Source organism: Uloborus diversus, chromosome 8 (assembly GCF_026930045.1).
Source record: "Uloborus diversus isolate 005 chromosome 8, Udiv.v.3.1, whole genome shotgun sequence".
NCBI lineage: Eukaryota > Metazoa > Arthropoda > Arachnida > Araneae > Uloboridae > Uloborus > Uloborus diversus.
In genome coordinates this window covers 30,271,743-30,299,466 of record NC_072738.1, presented here as the reverse complement: position 1 = coordinate 30,299,466, position 27,724 = coordinate 30,271,743, and the positions used below count along the sequence as shown (strand labels likewise).

General features: G+C 33.3%; 1 protein-coding gene across 1 annotated transcript; it reads right to left on the bottom strand.

Moving 5' to 3' along the window:
• Positions 1-5,243: 5,243 nt before the first annotated feature.
• Positions 5,244-26,831, bottom strand: LOC129228249 (protein spaetzle 5-like). The gene is made up of 3 exons (XM_054862917.1): positions 26,657-26,831; positions 9,599-9,901; positions 5,244-5,624 (listed from the first exon to the last, which is right to left on the bottom strand). The coding sequence occupies exons 1-3, from the start codon at positions 26,815-26,817 to the stop codon at positions 5,480-5,482; spliced, it is 609 nt and encodes a 202-aa protein (XP_054718892.1). The 5' UTR covers positions 26,818-26,831; the 3' UTR covers positions 5,244-5,479.
• Positions 26,832-27,724: the final 893 nt, after the last annotated feature.

The following is a 27,724-nucleotide window of genomic DNA, read 5'->3' as shown; positions in this document are numbered from 1 at the left end:
AATGAAACAACTAGATTGGTGCAGCCATCTAGGGACGAGAATGAACAACAAATTAATAGTGTTGGTTCAGGGAAGTGGGTGACAGGGGTAGGTGGATCAACCCCCTAAAATGGAAATTTGGATATGAACTTTTAAAATTTTTTACACTGATCATGTCATATTTCATCACAGTGATTGGTTTAACATACATTTGGGTTTCGTGGAATATTTTTTTTAAGTCATTAACTTGGTCAAAGAAAAAAAAATTCTTAAAAAAAAAAATTACGATTTTAAGCAAGTTTTTTTTTTTTTAAAGTGTTTCTAGATTAGTTTTTATTATTTTTTTATGAGCAATAAAATTTCGTTTAAAGTTTACCTTAAAGTGCATATTGTAACAAGAATTTCTGCATGAAATATTATTAATGCGTGTTTAAGAAGAGAGGTCCCACTTACCCAGTAAATTTTTGCTATAAGAGGTAAGTGGGTCCCTTCATTATGGGGTAAATGAATCTCCCCCCCCCCCCCCCCACAGTAGTGAGAATTTTTAAATCAAAAGCAATTCTGGTAAAATATTTGTATTTGTGAAATGTAAAGCAACTATGATAAACTAATACGAGTTGATTGTTCAGCTACAAAACTACTAAAGCTGGTGATTATGTATTTGTGAAACTTAGATCCAAGAAAATCATAAAGTTTAACATAGGTCTAATGCAGTCATGTAGGTCAATAGTTCTTCCCTAGCCAACTTTAAATTGAAGCAGCCATTTAGTGTTTCTAATTTCTTTTTCAACCTACGGTTTTGGCTAATTTACCAAAAATTAATTTTAATCAACTGCATTACGTTTATCAGAGGTGCCGACCTGGGGGGGGGGGGTCATGGTGCAGGTTGCGTCATTGAAATCTTTAGGGGGTGACGGTGTTTTGAATGGTATTTTTCTTTTTGAGGGGTTGTTCTCCTTTTTTTGGGTGGGGGAGGGCTTTTTACGATTTTTAGGGTGGTGCGCCTTTGCTCGAAGGGGGTGGCACCCTTAGGTTTAATCAACGCACTTTTATGTGTAAAAGTAAAATCTGTACCTTTAGGCTTTCAATAAAATTCACAGATGCAATAAATGCAATTATTTTTTTTGTTTTTTTTTTTCTTTTAAATTTTCCGTCATACAGATTTAAAAGACAGTATATATCTCATGCATTTACAAAGCAATAATTTATACTAAAAATTTGCATCCTGTAATAAGTAAAACCTCTCTACCCCTTTTTTAGATATGCTTGATTTAAATTTAAATAAAGGGGGGGGGGAGGGAGAGCCCATCCATCCGATTTTTTAAAAATGTAATCGTTAAGAATATTTAAAGCATTATTTTAGAAAATAATGATGAACTTTTGTTTATTTATAATGTCCAAGATAAAATAAAACAACAAGTTAAAAAAAATTTTGTTTCAAAACTTTTGTATAAGGTTTCAGAAATGAACTGTTCTCAAAAAGGGTACTATTTACCCAAACCAACCCTACTAATATATCGATGCATGACTTAACTCGATGATTCTCAACTGGTGGTCCTGTGGACGCGGATCGGAACGCTGAATAACTTGACCGGTCCTCAGAAATTTTTGCTCGAAAAAAAAAAATCTTACTCATCTAAATAATAATAGTAATAATAATAATAGTCTATGCGATATTTTTTACGAGAACTTTTGTGATTAATTTTCATAATTTTTTATAATGTTTTTTCAGATGCTTTTTATTATGGTATTGTTGCAATAATTACTTGTCTTCACATAAAAGTATTTTGGCAGATTTTACGAAGTGCAGTTTAACTAATTAAGCAGTCAATATCTTAAAAATAATAATAACCTGCCAATCCGTAAAACATTTCGACATTTCTTGACGGTTTGGGAGTCAGAAGTGTTACTCTCTTTTATTTTTTTTTTAATTTAGAAAAAAAAAAAAAGTGACGAAAAAAAGAAAAATCCGACCGATCAGCAAGTTTTTTTTTTTTTTTTTTTTTTTTCAAAATAGTTTGCCGGTTCTGGGATTAGAAAAGGTTGAGAGACACTGACATAACTCTTTTCGTAAGAAAAAACACGAATTTCCAACTCTATTTTGAGTGCGATTAAATTTTGGAACATCCACTACCTGTAAATAGCATTATTAGATCAGTGCCGCTCTCTTTTCCAATTCTTATCCAATAACTTTATATTGTCCAATGGGGTCGTTTCCAAAATTTTAAAAGTATTTTTTTCTGAAAGAGCAAGCTTAAAAACACAGGATCTAACCTTTTTTTTTTTAAATAATTTGGTTTAATATTTTAAAAAAATTACTTTAATCGGTGCGCTTTCATTGTTTACGCTTCTGCCGATGACATCACAAATGATGAAATACCATTCACTGTTGCCATTCGCAGAACGTAATAGTTAATTTGCTTCTTTACTCACCTGCACTGGCAACGATATGGTTGATAGTAAGCGTAGAGCGCAATATTTAATTCGCTTCTTGATTGTCATAACGTGGTATCGCGGCAGACCCAAAAGCACATCATTTGTGACGTCATCAAGAACATGCCTTATTTGAAAAATCGGACATTTTGAAAATTAATTAAAAAATAACTGTTGGGAAACTAAAAGTATTTTCTGGGTCCATGTTTTTTTTTTTTTTTTTTTTTTTTTTGCTTATTCTATCAATTTTAGTGACTAAAAGTAGCACTTTTGACTGAAGGAAACAACCCCATTGCAACACTTCAATTCTCTCTCTGCCCCCCCCCCTTTTTTAATGATGCCTAATGTCCCTTCTCCTTAGATATAATATTGTAGATATAGTATGTGTGCATGCTCGTATTTCAATCATCGGTGCAAGACGGCATTTCATTCGACGATCAAAGAAAATTTGTATTGAATTGTGAATCAGAAAGTTAGAAGTTTTTCTTCAATAAAACGTCCCGATTACGTATTAAAAAAATCCATTAAGGAAACCTGATTTTTAACAAAACTTTTATTTAATAAATTCGAACAAATAATACAAAACATAATCATATATATAACATATAGCTATACATTGAAATAAATTTGCAAGGAACTAGAGATAAGAATAAATACAAATTTGACCCTTGTATATGTTCGACAAATCATAACTGTTATTTTGGGTGCTGAAATTTTCATCATATTTATTTCATAAATACACAGAACAACTTCCTTTATCCGGACTAACTGGGGTCAAAAGCAATCCGAATAATCGGGTTAATAAGCAAAAAGAATACTTAAACAAGCATATTTATGTTTTGCTGCAGCAAAAAAAAAAAAAAAAAAAAAACATGCTTTGTAACACAAATACAAAGGATTGCTTCGTGGAAACATTTTATCAACTGCAGTTCATCTCTTAGAGCAGAATTAAAATGGAGGGAGCAAGTCCAATCATTGGCTTAGCAAAAGCTGACCCAAAAACCTCAAGACACGTGACTGAACAACGACGAATGGTTGACACGTTTTGCGTGAAACAAGGGAAGGAAACCTGATTTCTTCCAATGCTTTGCTTTAAAATCTATCACGTGACTTGGGGTCTTGGTTTCATGAATGAAAGACTTCACTCCCTCCATTTTATCTCTTCTCAATCGTTCAGTTACAGAGGTGTCGGAGGGACGCTCCAAAGCACGCCATGATGTTTGTTAGATTACTACAATTTTTTGTATGATCTATGCGGGAGTTGTCAAAAAGGGAATGTTTGGCGTAGTTCCGCTCTTGCTGCCATAATTTGAAATTAGTATTTAAGTAAATAGAATTTTTTTTCTAAACTTTACAAAATTGATCCGGATAAACCGGATATTCGGAATAAAAGGGACCCGGATAAACGAGGTTCTACTGTACAATGCATCAGTTCAGCATTGCATGTTGCGCTGTATGAGGAAACAAGAAACGGCATTTCATGATTCATGTAAAACACGATTTCAGTAATTTTTCTAAACTGGACAAATTTGATCCTGATAAAACCGCATATTCGGATAAAAGATAGCCGGATAAACGAGGTTCTACTGTACAATGCATCAGTTCAGCATTGCATGTTGCGCTGTATAAGAAAACAAGAAACGGCAGCTCATGATTCATGAAAACACGATTTCAGTAATTTTTCTAAACTGGACAAATTTGATCCGGATAAGCCGGAGATTCGAATAAATGGGAGCCGGATAAACGAGGTTCTACTATATAATGCATCAGTTCAGCGGTACATGTTGCAATGAAAACAAGAGATGAGAAAACAAGAAACGACATTTCATGGTTCATACAAATCACGGTTTCAGTAATTGTTCCCGATATTTCGTCTATGAATTTCTAATGAAAAACAAAAAACAAAGAAAAGTGAGTATGCACATTCATTTAAACATGATTATGACGGTGTAGTAAAACCGGTATTTATTATGGCACAAGAGGTGGACATATTGACTCGGAAAAAATAGAGAATAAAAGTTGCAGAAATATTGTCCTAGACACCAAATCTTTCTGAAACAGTTGAATTTTTGATTGATTAAGGCACTCTTTTAAGTTCGAAACAGGTGTTTGTGATATATTTAGAATTTGACTTTATTAAGCTGATTTTCTATGCATTCTTTCATTACTTCTGCGTAGTGGTAGACATTTAATTTCTTGGCATGTATGAAGTTTTTCCTTCAATGAATGAATCCTTGGATTTCTTTCTAGGGATTACTGAATAGGGAAACAAGGTCCTTTCCTAGGGCTCCCTCTTTTTATCGATCCTCTGATGGCAAAAATTATTTATGTTCTAATTTGATATTTAAAAAAAAATAATAATAATAAAATAAGTTTTTTTCCTTTAATTTCTTTTTTCTGCTTACTTGTTGTGTGGGATACTTTGCACCTCAGAAAAAAATTTGATTGAGTCCTCGAACAATGCAGAACCCTTGAAGCAGGGTTACCAGGTTTACCTAATGTTTGCCGATGTGACTATTTTTATCCACACATGGCTAGGAAAAATTCAACAGCAATTGGCAAACCGATCTACGCTTTGCTTAATGTTTATCTTACCTAACACAATTCAGGCTAAGAATCTAAAATTTACTGATAAGAAAGTTAAAAAAAATATTAAAGCAGTTATTTAACAATAGATTTTGGAATAAAATAAAGCATGTAAGAATAGAACCAATAAATCTTGCACATAAAACCACGGGATATTTTTTTAAAAGTATTTTAGTTTGGTTGCAATTGAAGGCAGCAATCTAGAAAAGACAGCAGTTTTCCTTCAAGTTGACTATTTTTGGCTAATTTCATGAAGCGGTTTGGCCATTTTCTAAAGTTTCACCAGAAAACCCCTCTTGGTTCCCCGTGATGTCTCTTTTTATAAGGTTTGCCTTCGGGGGGCTCCAAAAAAGTGTCTGTTCTAGTGCCCCCCAGTATCTTAGTTGGGCTGTTTCTCTCTTTAAATATTTATATACTTATGTAGTAGATGAAAAGACATAAAAATGATCATGCAAACAGACAAGGAACACTAGAATTTGGCTTAAGGTACACTCAATTGTTCCTCAGTACAATAACATGAACTGGGCATCCAGAACAATTCTTTCACAACGTCTTCTCCTTCGTGTAATGAAAACATAGGAACTAAATTATACATCTGTGTACATCGACTGCATTCGCTGGAACTGCTGTTAAAAAAAGAAAAAATATGTATTGTCAAGTGATGTGGCAATGTTCCATATTATAAACTGCTTTGACCAGAAAAAAACAAGAAATATGTTATAATTAAACTTTAAGCTGTTTATCGTTTTTGATTTTTTTTTTCTTCTACAAAATACCCTAATTTTGATTTTTCATTGTTTTCTGTTTTCATGGTATATTAACGTTTTTTTTATTTTCTTCCATATTAAGCTACAAACCAATCATAACTGTGCACTGCATTCTTGGCCGTCACGATTTTTTGTTTATCGAGACCAGGACTGCAAATTTGTAGTCAAACCGATTTTGGAGTAAAGGAGGTAGGAATCGAATCAGAGGCTTTAAAATACCATGATTCAGATTAGTCATTTTACTAACAACAGCTCAGCCCTATTCTAGACAGTGACCCCCCTTATACAGACCATTTCACGCTCCCTTCTGAGACTAAGGTGAAATGAATTTTACTTTTTATACATTTTGAAAAGATAAAGTGAATTTGTTCTATGAGGAGAAATTTTTATAAACAAAGATTACTCTTGATGCATTTTTTTTCTTAACCGACTTCAAAAAAGGAGGTTATGATTTCGTATTGCGGCTTTTTATGTATGTTTTCGTGTTTCTCCAAGAATACTGAATTGATTTGAAAAATTCTTTTTTTGTTTGAAAGGGTATACTTTCCAGATGGTCCTATGTAAATTTTGTCTGGATCTGATGAGAGGTCTGGGAGAAATCTAAGAAATTTTAAATTCCATACGTTGTGGCTACGTAGACCAACTTTCGTCAGCTGCGCGCATGTCACAGGTCACGTGGTTTTGGCGCGAACGGTTCATTTGTCCGACGGAGGAATCTTGTTTGAACAAAATTTAATTCTCACGCATCGCAATGTTTGATTTTCACGGTGCCGCCTGTTAATTTTAATTATAGTCTTACTAATGCATTTATTACTCATGTAGCAAATCAGTAAATTAAATGTATTTTGCTTCAAAAATAGTTGAATTAATTAATTTAATATAAAAAAAAAATGTTAATAAATAACTTCATTTAGTCATTGAAGTTTTTTTTTTTTGATCTTTCAGTTTTGAAATATATTTAGGGTTCAATTCAAGGGGAATTGAAGACAAAAATCCCCCCCCCCTGCCTACGATTCAATTTATATTCCTTAATAAATATATCGTAACTTGTGTCCGGTTTCTGAAGTGGAATTTTTTTATGTACTATGCTCCCCGATTATTAGAAGATGCTGACTTCTACCCGTCGTCTAATGGTCTTCAACTCCGGGTATGAGGGATCCTGGAGAAATTTGAGGATCTCTTCAAATTTCTTACTCGCGCTTTATTATTTGTGAATTCATAGCGTCTTACTTAGTGAAACAATTTTTATGGCTTTTTTGTTTAATGGAAAGAAGTAATCTAAATTAGGTCCCAATCTTTGCTTCACCATATTTGTTCCTTAGAAAAAAGTTATAGGCGAAAAAACAATAAACTTCATTTAATTTCAATATTAAACGGTTAAATATATCCATTGTTAAAAAAAGTGCCAGAAAACAAAGGTACTTTCTTTACTCAGTGTTAAAGAAACTCCATAAAACATTAATATTAATCAGGGATGCCACTTGGCGGGGGAGGGGCTGAGGGGTATTTTTCCTTTTTAGGGGGGGGGGGCTCTTGCTTTGGGGGAGTACCCTCACCTAAATATTTCCCCTGTATTAATCATTACTAGTCATATCGCAAATTTTGAATAAAGACTCCTCTGAACCAAACAGGAAATTCATTTAATATCATTACTCTAGTAGTATTTTGATCTCCATATGTACAACATCACAGAAGATACTCTGTTTCTAGTGTGATGTTGATCTTTAACGGGGACAAGTAAAGAAAAATGTGACTTTTTTCAAAAGTTACGTGATACGTATTATAGTGAAATATAAAATAGTTAGGAAAGCAATTGACATTTAAATGGTTCGAAATAAATTAGCCCACAAATAAATCCTGGTGAGAAACAAAGATCAGTTGTTAGTGCCAATCGTATAAAATGTTATGCGCATTAGATTTTTTTCTTTTTTTTTTAACCGACTTCAAAAAAGACGTTCTCAACTCGTCGGAATCGTTTTATGTACGCATCTCTACCTGTAAACTCAAACACGCATAGACGAATTTGGAATTTTTTATTTATCATTTGAAAAGGTATATACTTCCCAGGTGATCCCACGGTCATCAGGTCATATCTGAAGATGGGATCCTTGAAAAATAAAGAAAACTCTTCAAATTCTATGCTCGAAGTTAAAGCGATTTCTGTTGTTTTTTAGTGACTCATGATTTTTTTTTTTGGAAAGCATACTTTAATAAAGTCAAACTGATGATGAAAACAATTTTATTTGTAAATAATTGCGCATATGAAAAAGCCTTTCTTCACACAGTTTTCGGAAGTCTCCGAGACGCTGTGCTCTATTTCTTTCTCTATTTTGCTCATCTTAGCTCTTTTTAGACTCCTGTGTTTATTGCTTTCTCCCTCGAGATGTACGTAAGGGTGTACCACATACTCTACCCTAAGTACTTATTTTATATTTACACCACTAAATAGCAAAAAATAAATTATTTTCAAATAAAAAAAAAGAACCGACTTCGAAAAACAAAGGGGAACTAAAAAGTAAAAAAAAAAAAAAAATTGGTCATACTTACACAGGATTTAATACCCAAACGTATAAATCAAATTTATTTTACCATTCCAGTACAAAAATCAACTAAACTAAACACTCAATTATAAAATAAACACTGATTTTAATTACCATACGATGAATTATTTTTATACCTAAATAATTATATACGATCTCTTAATTTTCAATAACCATTTGAAGTCGGGGCCTCCTATAAACTACTTCCTAACGTAACTGACAACCCACCAAATCCTGAGTCAAACACTAATTTCACAAAACGCGCAAACCTTTAAAACAAAACCTACTCGGTTACGTTAAGTAGTAATTTATAGGAGGCCCCGACTTCAAATGGTTATTAAAAATTAAGAGATCGTATATAATTTGTTAGGTATTAAAATATGTTTATTTTATAATTAAGTGTTTAGTTTAGTTGATTTTTGTACTGGAATGGTAAAATAAATTTGATTTATACGTTTGGGTATTAAATCCTATGTAAGTATGACCAATTATTTTTTTACTTTTTAATTCCCCTTTGTTTTTTGAAGTCGGTTCTTTTTACATTTGAAAATAATTTATTAAAACAGAAAATGATTATTAATGACTATTACAATAAAATTGGAAGATAAATCTACGTAATCATCTAGCAGACTAACCTTTTCTGTAGTAAGTTAATTAGTCCACAGATGCCGCAACAGACGATATATTTAAAATATAAAGATTTTTGTGGCGCCATCTTGGAACGATCGTAAATATTGTACAAGTTGCTTATACTTCATAAATATGAAAATCGACTATGAAAGATAGCGCGATTTTAGTTTTTATATTTTCAAAATTGGTGAATGAAAGCTCCCTACTTAAATTTTAAAGTTAACTGAAACTAAAATATGCATTGAAGACGAAACTTCAAAGCATTGCAATAGAACTTTCCAAGCTGTTCGGTTGGCATGTCGCAGGTGAAACTTATCAGAGTCTAATGAATTCAATGTAACAGTTCTGGTTACTTATGTTTCAAATAATGTTTGACTAGATAAATGGATTATTGTAACTATTATTAATACTGTTATTTTTTGTAGGAAAAAGAAAAAGCTAAGGTAAGACACCCACTACAAACATTTCCTTATCTTATTTTTCCAAGGATCGTTTGCTTCCAATAAAAAATCCCAACTCATAAAAATCACAAATTAGTCTCTGGATTAAGTCACTAATTGTTTTCTTTAGAAAATATAAAATAAAATTCCGCACACACACAAAAAAAAAAAAAAAAAAAAAAAAAAAATCAGGTACGTGTCAGAAAACTGCATGAAAGTATACCTGCACAAGTGCACAGTCGCTCTTTGGCCAATATTTAACTCTTCAGATTGCGCAATGTACTTCCAATGTCCATGCTGATTGGTTGCTGCTTTGGGGAATACAATCCGATGGTTTGCAGGACAGTTCTTAATACCGCTGGAACGCTTCTCCCTCCTCATCTCGGACACGTTTTTAGGCTCCACGTCCATTAGCATGTCCTGGTGTAAAAGATAGTCCGGCGGTTCATCTAGTCCATCGCTTTCATCCGTGAAGAAAGAAGCGAAATTAAGAGGTTTGGATTGCAGAAGAGTCTGAATTAGTTTCCTGTAAAGGAGAATATTAAGTACTTCAGAAAAAGAGAAATCAGCAGTGGTGTTATACTTTGTACGAAAACGTCATAAATTAGTGACAGGCAACGTTCCAGGATTTCATAGGTAATCATCAATTTCTTGTGAAAATCAAGCATCTCTGCCAAAACGTTTTCTGAATTGCTACAATTTGAACGAATATAGGCTTCTCACTTTTATGAAAAATATTTTTATCTTCCAGCTTAAAGATTAACTGAGCGTATTCAGAGGGTGTCCTGAAATACACTGACAGTTTTCAAAAATTAATAACAGGAAAACGGCTAATGATAAAAAAAAAAGAATAATTCTTGCAGAAAATTCAAGTGGTGAGCCGTAAGTTTTGCTCCCCAGAGCTCCAAATTTTAGTTCATGAATTTTCCAATTGATGTCGTTGCAGATCGTAAGACAGTGAATCAAAGAAAGATAGAAAATTATCTCATAGTTTTTCGAAAAAAGCTTTTAAGAAACAGAACTACACAACAATATTTTCAAAATTTCTACTGCCGGCAGCAACCACATGTTGGAGGGAAAATGGTGAATATCAATCCTTCTTTTTTGAAATAAAGGTTTACTACCTGCAGAATCATCTATTAAAATATTTTTGAACTAAAAGTTGGAACTCTGGGGGGGGGGGGGATGCAGTTAAGGCCTATCACATGAATACATGAATTTCCTGCAAGAATTCGTTTTTTATCGTTAACCGTTTTCCTGTTATAAACTTTTGAAATCACTCAGTCTATTTCAGGCCACCCTGTATTAAGTGTATCGCGTGTAGTTCAATAAGGTTCGTCCAGATTGACTAAGTTCTCAATGAGAGAGAAATTTAACTATCTGTATTCCGTACAAGAATTTTAGGAAAGTAAGGTGCTTTGTTCTTTACGTGTAATTCTGTCTTAGCTTTGGGCCAAGCGTGCAAAAATGCTTTAAGAGGCGTATCAGGAAGGTGCCTAGCAATTATTTTAAAACTTACCTAAGTTACCTTTGAAAGTTCCTGTTTTATTGGCATGACTGGCTTTTACCGTGAAGATTTCTGAATTCGTCAGGAAGACTACAGGTTAATTTATGGAACGTTACCGACTTTTAGCGGAAAACGTTCCTGTTTTTTTGCAAGATATGTTACTGGCAGAAATTGGGCTCAATAGCTGCCCATTATTTTTCAGGAATGAAGCGAGGACACGCACTAACAAAATAGCGACGCGAGAGACTCCCCGCCGCGTCTGTGTCCTTGAGTTTGATGCAGTTAGGTGTGAGAGGAAGGAATTTGTCATCACATGACAATAACTATGACCTTTCTTTTTATACACTGTAAAAAAATTCCGAAATGTTACTGAATATTTCCGTGTAACGTTTTGGGATTTCAATGGTTTTTATCCACTTCCTGGAAAAATCAAGTATCATTGTCAAAAAGTTTCCTGAATTGCTACAAGTTGCACAAACGCAGACTTATCTCTGCTGTAAAAAATATTTTTAGCTCCCAGTTTAAAGATTAACTGAGCGTATTTATAAGGTGTATTGGCTTCAGTTCATATGCAGCCGTCCAGTCTGATGAGTCCAAAATGCGCAAATCTGTCTATGGACTACGTAGCTTTTCAGGAATTACCGGCGAGTAAACTTCTTGATATTTGCTTGCAGTGCTGTCTTAGCTTTGGCCCTGTTTGCAGTACTGCTTTTGGAACTCTCCTTGAAAATCAGGAAAATGCCAAGTTTTTATATTATACCTATGTAAGTTTACTGTAAAGTTGCAGAGACACGACTGCCTTTAAACGGGAAGATTTCTGAATATTTCAGGAGGCTTCCAGGATAATTTCCATAAGGTTACTGAATTTTAGCGGAAAACGCTCCTAGTTTTTGTAAGCAATGTTACTGGCAGAAATTGGGCACGTCAGCTACCCATTATTTACCAGGAACGTTTCTGAATCGTTTTTACAGTGTAGTTGGCCTTCAAAGGAACATGGCCTTACACTGGAAAAACGATTCAAAAACGTTCTTGGAAAATAATGCGTAGCTGATGTGCCCAATTTCTTCCAGTAACATATCTTATAAAAACAAGGAACGTTTTCTGCTGAAATTCGGTAACCCTCCTGAAAATATCCTGGAAACCTCCTGAAACCTTCCTGTTTAAAGGCAGTCTTGTCTCTAGAACTTTAGAGTAAATTTAGGTGGGTACTAGAATATAATAGCTAGGCACTTCCCTGGTTTTTAGGAAATCCCCAAAAGCAATATTGTTTACATGGCCAAAGCTAAGACAGAATTGCAAGAAAGTATGAAGAATTTTACTCGCCTGCAATTATTGCAAAGCTACGTACTCCGTGGACTGATTCGCTCCCTTTGGGAGCTTAATCAGTCTAGACCGGTCGCAACCGAACCTGAAGACGATACACTTTATAAATACTCTTAGTTAATCTTTAAACTGGGAGCTAAAAATATTTTTTACAACTGTTAGAAGTCTGATTTCGTACGACTTGTAGCAATTCAGGAAACTTTTTGACACAATGATACTTGATTTTTCCAGGAAGTAGCTGAAAACTCCAGAAATCCCGGAACGTTACACGGAAGTACTCAGTAACGTTTCGGACTTTTTTAGTGTATATGGTCAACTCAAATTGCTTTTTAGTACGATTCAAGCTTATAGAAGTAGTCTTTAGAATTAAAAAAAAAATTATCATTTAATTTAATGTCACACAACGTTTTTACAGTAGCTGCTGATTTATGGAAGAACTTCATTTTTACTTCAATAATTTCATCCTATACTGTGCTGTGGTAGTCAATTAAATTTCTTTGAGCCTTTGAAAAAACTCTTTAAAACATTTGTGCTCTCTCATTTCATAGAAAACAATTTGATCTTGAAACGAACAACAGTAGCATTCTTCTTTTTAATTTTAACAGGAAGAAAGAGAGAGAGAGAGAGAGATAGAAAACTGGCAAAAATTTATTTTAATGACGAAAACAAGAAGCAATAATGTTGAGCAACTGTTTTCGTCGTGTTTCCTTTGCGTTATCAGGAAAGTTAGTCTTAATTTCTGTCACGTAAAAGCGACCTTTCGCCCGTATCATATCTTTAAACATGTTCTCCTTTATATGCTATTAATAATTTATGTAATCTTATCTTCATTAATGTATTCCCAACTCAAACTGTACTTAAATATTTCTCTGAAAATTAATTATCTTTTCCAATAATTAAGCAAAGAGCATGCTGTCTATTTATACGTACAGTGGCTCCCAAAAGTGTTCGTACACTTTGAAATTTTTTAGTAAAGCCAAAGTAACGCAAAACTGAATTCGAATATGAAGTCCAATATTTTTTTCACATCATTCCTATGTGATTCTAAATACAACCCAGTAGTTTTTTCAAAATATTGACGGATCTTCTTTTTGAAATGGGTCAAAAAACGAAGAGACAGAGAAATAACAGGCCGCAAAAGTCATCGTATACCCAAATATTTTCGAATAAATTCATGATTAAAATTATCATATGCCGTTTATTTAATATTTTTGCATTGTGTTGACCCTTAAAAGTCATTTGCGGCTTTAATTTTTTGTTTATTTATTCCTTAATATTGTGCTTATTACTTAAAATGACTGGTATTCGTAAAAAACAACAAACACCATTCGAAATTTGATTTTTTTCCCTCACGGTAGCGGTAAATTGGCTTAAAATGTCTCAAAATTAGATCATTTATACCATTCCATGGTAAAGTGCTAGATAAAATGCTTAAAAGAAAAGACTCGGTCCGAAAACAAGGTATGAAAAGGTCAACTGGCAAAGTTAACAAATCGTGATCGGAGATTTAAAGTTAAAAAAATTGAACAATACACATTTGAGTGCTGTAAATGTTTCTTCAGAGTTAAATGAAAAATTTTACATGTAATTTTCATCTGAAGTTGTTCACCAAGTTCTCTGATTAGCTGGATTAAATGGGACCTCTTCCCGCTGAAACTTTCTTGGTCGTGCGAAAAACAGAAAGCTTACGCTTTTCGTCGCAAAATCAATGGTAAATAAGCTCAAAACGCTTTACAATTACGTCTTGCTTACAGATAAAAATGAATTCAACATTTTTGGTTAAATTGTTGTATAACTGTAAGTAGAAGAAAAAATTTGGAACTTAAATCTTAAGAACTTAGTTGGATAAGTTATTCACGACAGCTCATAGTTTGAGGGTGCATATCAGCATCAGGACTTGGTAGTTTGGAATTTTTTGATGAAATAATGAATCATGCCGTTCCTTTAAATATTTTAAAACCCAATTTTGAACTCTTAGCCAAAAATTTGGTTATTGGAAACAACTTTGTTTTTTATCAAGATAACGATAAGAAGCACACGGTTTTCAACGTTTGCCTCTAGTGCCTCGAAAATTGTCCTAAAGTTTAGAAAATACCCCCTCAATCTCCAGATTTGAAATTAATGAAACATATTTAGAGATATCTAGTGGCTAGATTACGAAAATACGGCTTTGAAACGAAAATAGAGCTAGAAACAGTAAGACTCAAAGCGTGGTTGAACACTTACTCAGAAATTACGCAAAAAAAGTAAGAAAAAAGAATGAAATTCATTCCCAGGCATTTAAAAGGTGTTGTTGATACTGCTTGATATTCTACTAAATAATAACTTAATAAAAAGTTAGATTATTCAATAATATATAGATATTTTTTAAAGTGTACGATAACTTTTGTGAAATAAAATTTCCGGCACTTTTTGGTTTTTTATTTAAAAAAAATTAAGTTTTAATATTTTTTTCAATCTTTTCATGTAGTTTTGTGAAAAAATGATCATAGATCGTATAATTAAATACCTATTCCGAAATATTAATTCTAACCAATGGATAGAGGCCAATTTCGCTAAAAGTCATAGGTGCACTGAACGTCGTAGGTGTCGTACGAACACTTTTGGGAGCCAATGTATATCTGTATATAGTACGTATGTCTGCCTATGCTTCATGTAGGGCCTTTATTCAAATGATTATTATGAAATTTGACACAGCATTAGTTATTAGCTTAGGGGCATGTAATGCAAAGAGGTTTTTTTTTTTTTCGTTTTTTTTATGTCAAATTTCGATCTTATTTCAATTTTTAACAACTTTACATTTAATTTAATTTGATTTGGTAGCATGAAGACAAAAAAAAATATGCATCTCTAGATAAAATTCAAGATTTTTTTGCCAGACAATTTTTCCTAGTTTCTAGATTCGTTGAAACAGATATTTAATTGATTTTGGCAAACCCGATCCAAAAACTAGTTTTAATTAAAAGTTTGCTTGGCAGATTCGTTTAAAATATCCCGAAAGTAAAAATTTATAACTAGGAAACAAGGAAATCGTTTTCAGAACTAAAAATATTAGTTTGTTTCGCAATGATGCTATACCTCTGCTCTCTTTTCTCCAATGCTTATAAAGGTTTTATTTTGAAGTAGTTTAATGATTTTTAATCATTTGTATTACATATTTTATTACTTTTCAATGATTTATATTCTTGTTGCTCCTAAATATTCTGTTGCGTAAGCCAATTAGCTTTTTAAGCAAATATACAAAAAATATTCCTGTTTAAAACTTCTGCAATTGCAGTTAATAATAATAATGATCATAAAATAGTAATCCTCATACATATAATAGCGAATGTTAGAGTAGCGCTGATTTCATCAACAATGAAACTCGCGCTACGGCAGGATAATTTGATAATATTTTTTTCTTATGTTTGACATGCAGGAAAAGGCTTTATTTTGACAAGGCTGAACTGGATCCGGTAACTTAACTGCTTTACTGGTAAGACTCATTTTAGGAGAGTGAAGAAGCGTAAAAGTGGTTTTCAATGAACGCTATCTACTGGAGTTTATGGCTAATCCACTGGAGTTCGGAATAAAATTTCAACTATCAAAATATCATCGAACAGGCAATAGTTTCGTTCAAATGTAAAAGCAATTTTCAACCGTCATACCACGACGGGCGACTTTCTAGTAGTAATAATATTTAATAAAAATAATTAAACAACGTTCGTTTCTTTCTTTTAATCTTAGTTTTAACAAATTATAACTTAATAAAAAGTAAATTATAAGTGAAATTAGATACTAATGTATTATTCTCACATTGCAATATCTTTTTTTTCCTGTATGCAAAAGCTACTGATTCTGCAACCCAATTTAATTGTTTCCTTAGCCGTAGAAATACAGTTATTGTTTCAAGTTTTAGTTAATTCTATTTTGATTTTATTTTTAGTTTTTATAATTAATTTTAATTTAAATTTAAGTGAATAGGGTGATTTAGAAAGGAAGTCCCTCTCTGAGACAGTTGGATTAGAAAAAATTTTGAAAATCTTTCTCATAAGCATTTTGTAAATGGAGTAACTTTAACTCTTATTTATTTATTTTTTTTTTTTTTCATTTTGTTTTTGTTTTCAGTTTTAGTAATTGCCCTTAGCTTGAACTCTTTAGTCGGTAGAAAAATTTAGACATAAAGTTCATTTAAATCTGAAAAACTTTTAGCAAACGGGATAGTTAAAATTTTTATTTCGCTCGGTTTTGCGTTTATTTTTAGTTTCTGATACTATTTTACTTTAAAATTTAAACGGTAGGAAAATTTACACTCACAGTTCCTCTTCTCCAGTTATATTTTGGAATATTTTAAACTACAACTGAAAAGGGAATTCATTAAACGGAGCAACTCAAATTTTTAATTTGTTCTGTTTTGTATTTATTCTTAGTTTTTGTTTTTAAACGTCTATCAATAGAGCACTTTACACGTAAAGAACCTCCTATTCAAGCGTTTTGTTTCGAAATGTATTGAAAATGCATTCGAGAAACTTTGCGCACCAGAGCAATATGAAAATGCGGAATCAGCTGTAGACCTATCACATTAAGAAGAAATTTCTCCCTGATTTGAATTTCAATTCGAATAAACTGCCAAGCAGGCTCATAAAATCAACAAGTTGTGAAAGACATCATAACGCTTCCCGATATAAATTAAGAGAAATGTTTCCCACATTCTGAGTTGTAATTTAAAATACTTATTTCGTAGCGCACACTGGAACTGAAAGGAGTTTCCATCTCTCGGAGAATATTCCACGATGTTTTGGTTTTCCCCAGCCGGGCGTCTGTGAACTGTAACGAGGACAGGCACAGTTAAAATATGGGACTCTCTTCACTTCAAGTCTCGCACAATCGCCATTTTTCCACTTTGGTTTTTCCGCAGAACACGAAAACATGTCACTTTAATTTGGGAGTTGTGATAAGAAATATGAAGGATAATTGGAGGCAAGAAAAAAAAAAATTCAAGCACGAGAGGAGTCTTGCTTCAATTTTCACCGAAGAAACCCGCCGAGATTGTTTATGAGTTGAAGAGTAATAATTTTCAGTCGTGTAATTTTTGTAAGATGATATTGATGTGTGAAAAGGTATTCGCAACTCCGATAAACTATAGGGGGCGCTGCAACCACTTTCTAATGGCGGATGAAAAAGGTAAAACAAACAAATGCCGTAACTTCTAACTTGCTTTGACGCTTAGTGAATGACAGTAATTTTTCATCGTGTTTGTGGGAAGCTTTCTTTTCTATTCTTCTGAAATTACATTCCATCACAAACTGTCTGAAGCCTGTAATTTACCCCAAATAAAACACGTGGAATGGAATGTTTTACCTTTTTCTTTAGCATTGTTAATCACCGCAAGATAGCGTATTCGAGCTCTGGAGTTGTCTATTGAGAAGATTGTGGGTTTTTTTTTTTTTTTTTTTTTTTTTGAAGTTGGTTTTGACTGAATATGAACTCGTCCTTGAGCTTCCTTTGACTTGAGAATAACTTTTTTTCGAAGACAAAATAGATTATTTAGTTCTTTTTTGAGAACTAGATGTATAACGCTTCTAGATTTCTTCTAATCAAGAGCACATGATTTTTGTAGGGGAAGGGGATTACCCTGTTACCAATCCTAGCTAGTTAATAAACAGAACAGTTTTGAAACAAATATTATTTCACATTGAAAAAAAAAATCGGATTGAGCTGCTGATTTAATGAACGATCCAAATTAAACAAAAAAACTATAGGTTTTAAAGAGTAAAAAAAGTTTATCTCGGAATAGACTGCGTCAATGAACTCTTTCCGCCACTATAGATTTCGAAATGTTTTAGAAAACAGCATTTTTGCGTTTCTATTCATACTCTGCTTGGCTTATAAAAATATTCTAAAGAACTTCAAATTTTAAAAAGCTGATTATTTTAGAGTTTAGACTCTTGTGGTTGTGCAATGTGCAAGTTATGTTTTTTTTTTCTGATATTCATCATCAAGTGACACAGGTTATAAATAGGAATATTAAAAAAAAAAAACTTTTTACTTTTCTGAAAGGAACAGAAAGATGAATTAGATGTCAAAAAAAAGAAAAGAAAGATAAGAAAAACTATCGAAGAAGTGACACGCCTACTCCTTGAGCAATTCCGCACAGCAGTGGTGCACATCCTTTTGTTACTCAAGGGCCGCAACTCATATTCAAATGATTCTCAAGGGTCAAAACAAATGCAAAATTTCAAATTCTTATATTTGAATTACTTATATATTTTAATGTTCAAACTTTTTTCAAATAACATGTGAAAATATGTTAAAAGGGAGAAAAATTACAAACTAAGAATTGCTGTTATCATTACTTAATGTTTTTAAGCAAATTTCTGAATATTTGGCTCCCATTTTGTGACATTATGACTAAACGTGCTTTTCCATTTATAACAAACACTGAGCAAAACAACGGGCCACAGGTGTCTGCTTCGCGGGCCGCATGTGGCCAACGGGCCGTAGGTTGGGCTCCACTTCCATACACCATCCTGTCTATGCATTTTTCCATGTGTCGCTCAAAAGTTTTAAATATCCTGTAATTCAAAATGTAGAACAATATCCGCCTAATTTTTAATGAATGAATTTAGTTCATTCTCTCTTTCTCTTTCTTTCACTCTCTCGCTTTTCCAAAAAAAAAAAGGCAATTACCTGAATGTTTAAGCAAGAAAGAAGCGTTTAGCGTCGTAAAAACCTAATTAATCAAAGTTGAATTCTGTACCCACCCATTCTTTGAAAAGGCTGTTGTAAAATTAGAATAAACAAACCATTTGTTTTTCTTTTCCTCTTGTTAGAGCTTAAAAAACTAATTGTTGTTCAAGCGTATTTGCACATCAAAACGGGGTGTGATGACACGATTTTCTCGATATACTGCTAGGAAAATATTGCGAACACATGTTTTTTTAAGTTACTCATAATGTTCATATTATTTGATTTCAAAGTTTAAATTTTAATGATTTTACGTACTCCGTGACATTTACTCTGAAACTGCTCAAACAGTTACATAAAAACTACTCATTTGGGACATATTTCATTTCAATAAAATAAAAGTAGATTATATGTATTTAGAGGAAATAAAACACTCGCTGAGACAACTAAAAGCACTGATAGCGATGTTTTCATCACTATCAGTGCTTTTAGTGAAACGTAAGGAAACAAAAACTTAAGTGACGAAACTTAAGTAACGAAACTTAAGTGAAACGCAAAGAAAAATATAGTTTCTGAGCTTCAATTAAAAGCATCGAAAGCTCAGAAAATTAGTGACTGCATAAACGGCGAAGACACAACAAGTATGGTAAAAGAGTAATAACACTGGTAAACAAAGGTTTCGTTACTTAGTGTTTCTAGGGTAATTTTTGACTCTAATTTCAAATACCCACTTAGAATGTTTCCATCACCCAGTTTTTGTGTAATTATAGGTTTTAAGTTATTTATTTTTCCTATATTTTCCTATACCACGTTATGATAAAACAAATCGACTGGTAAACAAAGATTTTGTTAAATGAAACATTTATGATTTTTCTATGGTAATTTTTGACGCTGATTTCAAATATTCAATCAGAATTTTCCCTTCACCCACAGTTTTGTGTAATCATAGGTTTTAAGTGATTTATTTTTTCCGTGTTTTTCCTATATTACGTAATGATAAAAATTCATAACTAACAATAAAAATCTTATCATAAAGACAAGTAGTGCGAAGATAGATAGTGAGGTGTGCTGGCACTGCAGTGGTAACATGGTAGTAAGTCTTAATGGCAACCCCTTTTCGTGGTATACGCTATCTGAATAGAATAATTTTCTGTAATTTTATATTTGAAAGCAAACATAAAGAATTCATAGATTTTACTCTAAGGAAAAGAATGCTTTAGTATACTGTAATAATATTGACTCTGTAATGGATATGTTTGTATTTTACTATCAAACAGATGAGACTTGGTATTACTTTATTAAAAACTACTTCAAAAGCATGATTAAAAAACGTTGCCTTCGGTATTACTAGCATAATCAGTCGAAATGAAGAAAACACATGGAGATTTGTAAGTCCTTTTTATTAGATGAAATTTAGTATAACACATATTATAGGACACTTATTTCTGGCCAAAATTAAATTAAACAAATTTTATTAACTGCTAAATATTATTTAATGCAATGCTGTTTTCTCCTATGCGAATGAGATGGCAATGGCAAGAAGAATTTAAAGGAAAAAAAAGACTGAAAGACTGGATCTGTTATTCTACTGGCCTTTTATATTAAGTTAGGGTTTTTTTAAAACTTTATTGAGATTTTATAACACTGGTGCTGAATTTGAATACTTATTTTAAGTATTATTAAAGTATAGCTAAAAAAAGGGCACCTTTTAAGGCCCCCATTGTTCAAGTGAATAAATTTTTGCTGATTAAGGCTGGACGTTTAAAAGGGATGTTCTTGATGCCAACTATAGAAAGAAAAGAACAATAGCTAAGTTTTTGATCATTATTTTAGTATTAGTCCTGCATGTGTGAATATGCACATTTCTTTCAAACTTCTGTCTCGTGTTACAAAAAAATTCTGGGTGATGGAGAAAAACCGTTTGCATATTTGAACTCAGCGCATCATTTTACACTAAGATCAGGTTTTTTTCCCATGTAACAGAAAAAAAAAGTTTTTTTTTTTTTTGGTAGACTAGTGTAATCACACAAGTTGAAGATTCGTCTATTGAAAATGTCAGTTAATGTCTTCTTTTATATCTAATTAAAATTTCACTAATCTGAACGCTTCCCTTGCAAAACGAAGAGGTTTTAAAATACAATATTAAGCAGTGAATTAATAGTTTCAGAAACGACTCTTTGTGTATTATAGGGCCGATAAACTGCGACCTCGACTGATGGTAAAGTTTTAAGCAGAAATATTTTTTTAATAAGAAATATATTTAAGACATGTTTCAGTTAAACAGTGAAAAATTTAGATATTCTACTAATGACATGATTTGCCATAATTGAACTAGTTATAACTCAAGCAGCTTACGCGATTGTTACATTTGATTTCAATGCAAAAGAACAGGATTGACTGCTGTTAATAAGAACTGTACAAATCAATTCAAGACTATAATCTAAATAAATCATTAATCTATTGACCAAATACAAAAAAAAAAAACTAGTAAACAAAAAGAAAAAGAAAGCTAAAAAGGAGAAGGAAAAAAAAATCACTGATTTGCAATCCCTGCAACTAGCATGCATTCCGTAAAACTTTCGTCTAACAATTATCTTTGAAAAGTACAGGCTAAAACTTACGTTTTATCCTTAACTTTCAAACTTTTCTGTGCATTGCTTTCACCTTATCTGTATTTGAGAAAGTACTGACGAAAAGTGGCATATTTTTCAAAGTATTAAAAATTGACTAAATACAGTCTTGCAAAACATTGCTCGTGAATGTGCACTATATCTCGGCGATTGAACACTTGGCGCATTTGTAACTGCAGATCTGGTGAAGGAAGGAGCAGCAAAAAGTAATACAAGCAACACTAACCCGCAATGCCAAACTCGCCAGCCCCCCCCCCCCCAAAAAAAAATTTATATATATATATATATATATATATATATATATATATATATATATATATATATATATATATATATATATATATATATATATATATATATATGTGTGTGTGTGTGCGTGTGTGTGTGTGTGTGTATGTGTGTGTGTGTGTGTGTGTGTGTGTGTAATTTGAATTCTGACACTTTGAATTCGAATTATGTTTTTCGCAATCACGAATTGCGACAGGACCTTACTCATTGGAGGCTATTGTTTCTAGAAACGGTGATGTCCTTCCAAGTCTGCCCCTCCTCCTGGGCGGTTACGTGTGTGTATGTGTGTAAGGACTTGTTTGTGTGTAGACGTGTGTGTATGTAGGTGTGTGTGTGTATGCAGGATATGGACGCCACCGCCTAGGAGAAGGGGATTCCGGTGGACAGTGCTGCTAGTGGAGACTAGGGTCACAGGAGCAGCTCCGTCCTCCGGTGGACGGCGGTGCTGCAGAGGCCCCTGGTCTATTCTGAAAAAGGAACCGGACATCAAGGACGGTCAAATAAAAGCAATAAGCAATCGTGATTGCTCAAAAAAAAAAAGAAGCCTTTGAGTTCTGCTACGTTTTGATATCTGCTTCTGATAGCAACAATTGAAACTTCTGTTTTAAATTAACTTAGTTCGAATCTACGCAGGATTCAATTTCACTCCAAATATTTCAGGTTTCTGAATGATGTAAAAATTATAACTGTGCAAGATTTGTTTCGAGTTTATATTTGCGAATTTATTTGAAAAGTTGCAGAAAAAAGACTGTGGAAACTTTCCATGCCTCGAACTACAAATAATTCGAAGGTTTTAGGCGGTCCTTTGGTATTTCAAATTGCCGAGAGTGGATTCTACCATAAAAGGAGCATTTAATTATAAATAATGTTTCAGGAAGTGTTCGGAAAAAATACAAGGAAGCCCAAAAAATATTCTATTCAAAAGATTTAAAAAAAAACCGCTAATAACTCTAAAGGGATGTGTAAAATAAATCCATTTTCCTTTCCATCTTCTTAAAATATATGATGTTAAATTTATAATTGGGGCTTGTTGTCATTAGTTGAAATTACTGTCAGTAGTGGAGCGCGCTGTGATAAGTCACACCCTGATTCCCTGATGCGCTTTAACTGTTGCTTCTGTAAACAGAGTCAAACCCATAACACAAAATTTAAAATGACGTGAAGTCACGTCCGGGAACAACCAGAATTAGGATTTGAAATGACGTGTGTTCACGTCAGGGAACAACCAGGAGTAGTATTTGAAATGACGTGTATTCACGTCAGGGAACAACCAGGAGTAGTATTTGAAATGACGTGTATTCACGTCAGGGAACAACCAGGAGTAGTATTTGAAATGACGTGTATTCACGTCAGGGAACAATCAGGAGTAGTATTTGAAATGACGTGAACTGATGCCCGTGGTAGCGTATGATGTGTAAATGTATGATTGTTGATACACGATAACTATTTGTGAGATACTTAAAGCATGCAATATTTAAAACGCAACGGAGGTTCATTAGCAATTCCGTGTAATACTTACAATTTAATTTGCTCTGAATCTGAAGGCCGAAAGGGCCTTGCAAACACCAGTATTAAGTGTTTCAATGAGTGGAAAGAGTAATAAGTTTACAACTTAGACGAAGAAATTTCTAGGGAATGAAGCGTAAAATTAAAACTGGTTTTCTTTACGGCGTTGTAGTTTCGACACTGGCCTTAAAAATATCACGCTTGACCTTAAACGCTCATCAAACCGCCATAAAAACAAGGTTTTAATTTGAATTATAATAAAAATGTGGTCACCAACAAAGGAACAGTAATATGTTTTTTTGTCGTGGTGTTATTGACCTTCGAACGGTAGAGTTGCACTTCAAATTTGCACATTCCAAACCACCTCCTGTCAGATCGTGTTCTTTGTTTTGTTACCATCTTTCAAGAAACATTTCACTTAGGGGTAAGGCTCCTATATAAGGGGAGCTGACTTATCCGACATTTTGGTTCCAAAATTGTCGGGCGAAAAAAATAGTATTTTTGCAAAAGTCTCATTTCAGAAAAGTGGTGGCAAAGCTTTAGATGTGTTACCTGATTGATGTTTGAGTATTTTATTCTGTAGATGAAGACGATTTAATTTATACAAATTAAAAACAAATAAGGTGAAAAAATGAGGTTTATTACAGTAAACATTTCTTGATACGTTTTTGTTGAATTTGTGAACTAAGTAATCTTTCTCGATTTACCTTAGGTGACATTTTACTCAACTTATCATCAATTGCTTTACGACATAGCAACCAGCGAATATTATAACGTATTTATAAATACTAGAAACGAGGTTGGATCCAATTTTGTCTTGGAACCAAAATGTCGGATAAGTCAGCCTGTCTTTTTCGAGGAGCTCTACTTAGGGGCTGTCCACAAATGATGTCACGTTTTAAGGGGTATCTGGTTCGTAAAATTGTGAAAATCGATGACAAGGAGGAGTTAGAAAGTAACAAGAGTCCACGAAAAAGTAGAATTTTAAAAGTCATACTATAGCACATGAAACAATTATCAACAAATAAATTAAATGTGTAGTTAGACATGTGCGAAATTATTGTATTAAACAAAACACCCGTTTAAAAAAAATAGTTGCAGAAAAAACAATTTTTTTATTTTACTCCAAACCAAATGAAAATTAAACACATATTCATTATGAATTCAATGAAGTATTTGTCATGCAAAGAAATACGTGCAAATTAGCTATTATATACGAAGAGCAAGCATCTATTTTTGTCGTATCTCAGCGTTTAACGTTACATTCCAAAAATATACAGAAATAGGAACCGGTACAAAGAATATCCAATCCGAAAGAAATTGCAATAAAAGACCTCTAAAAACAAGTACACTGCCGTAAAGCTGCCTAAGGTACTTCCGTGCGCAAGCATATATCAGTATCTACAAAAAATCAGTTTTAAGAATTATTCAAAGAAACACGCTTTTAATTTCTCACAATATCGATAAAACATCAAAATTGAAATTTAACCTCTTACGCTAGAAAATATAAATCTCTATTTTAGCGGAAACCAAGTAAGTGTGTTTGTACAGCCAAACGGAAGTAACATACATGACAAAAATATTTAACAAAAGAAAACGGAATAAATGTACGATCTGTCATTTGCTTGCCCAGTGCGGTGAGCTCTCTGGAGCTCCCATGGATATTAATCCCTGCTTTAACTGTATTTTGGTCGTCCCAAAGTACTTCGCTGTTAAGTATTCCGTACATCTCCAGGAGTGTCGACCCCCCCCCTTAACACCAAGGGCACCCCTAAATATCGTGAAGACCCCCCCCCCAAATGAGAAAAATACCCCTCAATACACCCTCTACAAATTTCAATGGCACGATCTGCGTCATGACTGGGGGGGGGGGGCACCATTGCAACTCGAACTATTTTTTTTTCACTGTAAAAAACACAGGTGGCAAAGTTTTCTACCATTTTTAACTATCATTTGTATTCTTATAGTGGAAAAAATATTAATATTTCGAGATGTACGGAATATTTAACAGCCGAGCACTCTATGATGACCAAATAACAGTTAAAGCAGGGTTTAATTTCCATAGGAGCTCGAGAGAGCTTAGCTGTGTTGCACTGCTCTGTGCAGGTAAATAACAGATACAGATCCTACATTTCGAAATATTTATATTTTTTTCGCTGTAAAATACACAGGTCGCAAAGTTTTCATTGATTTTTAACTCTCATTTGTATTTTAATAGTGGAAAAAATATAAATATTTCGAGATTTAGTGCTGTGTATGGGACATTTATCAAAAAAGTTCTGTGAAATGATATTACTGTACTGTTACCCTACTCGACTATTTTCTGATGAATAATAAATAACTTGCGTTACCGTAAACTCCGGATTATCCGCGGAATCGGGTGGCTGATAATGAATCGATTATCCGCGGATAATGAAAATCGCGGATAGACCGCAAAAAGGCTAAAATAAGGGACCAATAAGGAAAAAATTGTCCTTCCTCAAAAACTTAGCTGTACTGAAGCATAATACTTTCTTCAAACAGTGAAAATATAAACAATAAAAATGTTTGTATTTTTGCACAACAGAACTCAATAAATACTATAGGGTGGTTCAAAAATACATGTTGAAGAAAAAGGTTTATCCTAGATAACAGGACATCCCTCACTATTTTGAGACATGTACTAGAAGAATTTTAGTTTCCAATTTCAACTGGAAGAGTGTTCAACCCTCTCCCCTAAACTTCATAAGTATTGGGAGGGGGGTTAAAAAAAAATACATTGAACTAAAAAAAAAACAATGCTACATATTATAATATACACTAGTAATATGCATGCATATACAGCAATAAAATAATTATTTACAAAAAAAAAAACAGCCGATGAAATTAAATATATCTAAATTTGTGGCATTTTTTCTATGCTCCTGCTAATGTTAAATTAAGCGGTCATTGAGCACCCTCTTAAAATTTTAGTAAGAAGTTAAAACTTTTCCAGCATAATACTATTAGTAAGTCTAAAAAAATAGGGGGTGTCCTGGACTACAGCTGGAAAAGTTTTTTTTTTTTTTTTTGAACCACAATAAAGAACAAACGTATGTGCGATGAAAAAAAAAAAACAATAAATAAATAAAACAAAAACAATTGAGATTAAATTTACATATTTTCGGCGAAAAAAAATAAATAAATAAAAACAGCCAATGGTATTTGCTTTTTACTGCGAAAATACATGTTCCTGATTGTTAATTGACTCGCGGATTATCCGATCGCGATTGATCGGGAGTTTACTGTAATTCAAAATCCATTCAAATTAAAAACAAAAAAAAAAATAAAATAAAATAAAAATAAATAAATAAATAAATAAGCAAAAAAAAATTACACATACGTGGGATATTTGTCCACTTCTTCGCAAAAAGTCGCTCTCTTTGCAGCACAGGGCGGTCGCATTCCAGGGGGCGCTGGGGCGTAGCGAGCGCCCATTGGAATTCCATGCGTTCGAACCGCAAAGCAGATTAACTCGGTGACGAAGAACCACCCAAGAACCATCCCAGCGAAAGATGAATCGAAAAGATGTTTTTTTGGACACTGTTGTGCCCAGAGCGGAATTCGAGTCTTTATAGGAACAAGAAATAAGTGGGTGACGTCACGGAAGAGTCGGGGTCAGACGGCCCTTCTCACGCAAATCGGGGGAATACCAGAATCGGTGGAATCCCCAGAACTCATTTCGTCTGCTGATTCGAAAGAAAATTTTCTCTTTATCTTTTTCTTTTCGTCTTAAATGCTGTCTTTCCTCGAGGTAGCAGCTGAGGACTAGCTAACTCATTTTTAATGGCCGCAGTGTTGTTTAATCGTTGTGGACGAAAATTGTAAACATGTTTGTGGCTTGTGGCTTGAACTTGCTATGTTATTAAAAACAATATCGTGGGGTTTTTTTTTTGCTCTTCCACTTCTATAAGAAGAGGGGGTGGGAGGAGGGGATAGTGAAGGGCGAAATGAATTTTTGAATCAAACCTGCTCAAAACAATTGATTTGACACATTTCGCCAATCCAAATGCAGCAGTTTATCTTCTGGTAAGAAGTGTTATGAACACCTCCCTCTCCTCCCCAGAAGGCAAATTCTGACTACAAGGAGGGTGAGTTATTCCTTTTAATTCAAGTTATAGCTCAACTCGTTGTTTTTTTCCCTTTGTAGTCAAGTTGTGAAGAATAAAACTTACTATTCATTTTTGAAATTAAATTAGACTCTATAGTCTGGCAAGGATAAGATAACAATCGATAAGAAAAAAACTAAATGGGTCCAATTGTTAAAAGAAATTAGATCTTTCCAAATAACGGCTATTGACTTTGTTCCAATAAACCAATAAATCCCCCCCCCCTTCTTTTTGCTCAATTTTAAATGCACTCGTTCAAGACCATGCGTTTTGTTATAAGAACCTAACTATACAACTTCTGC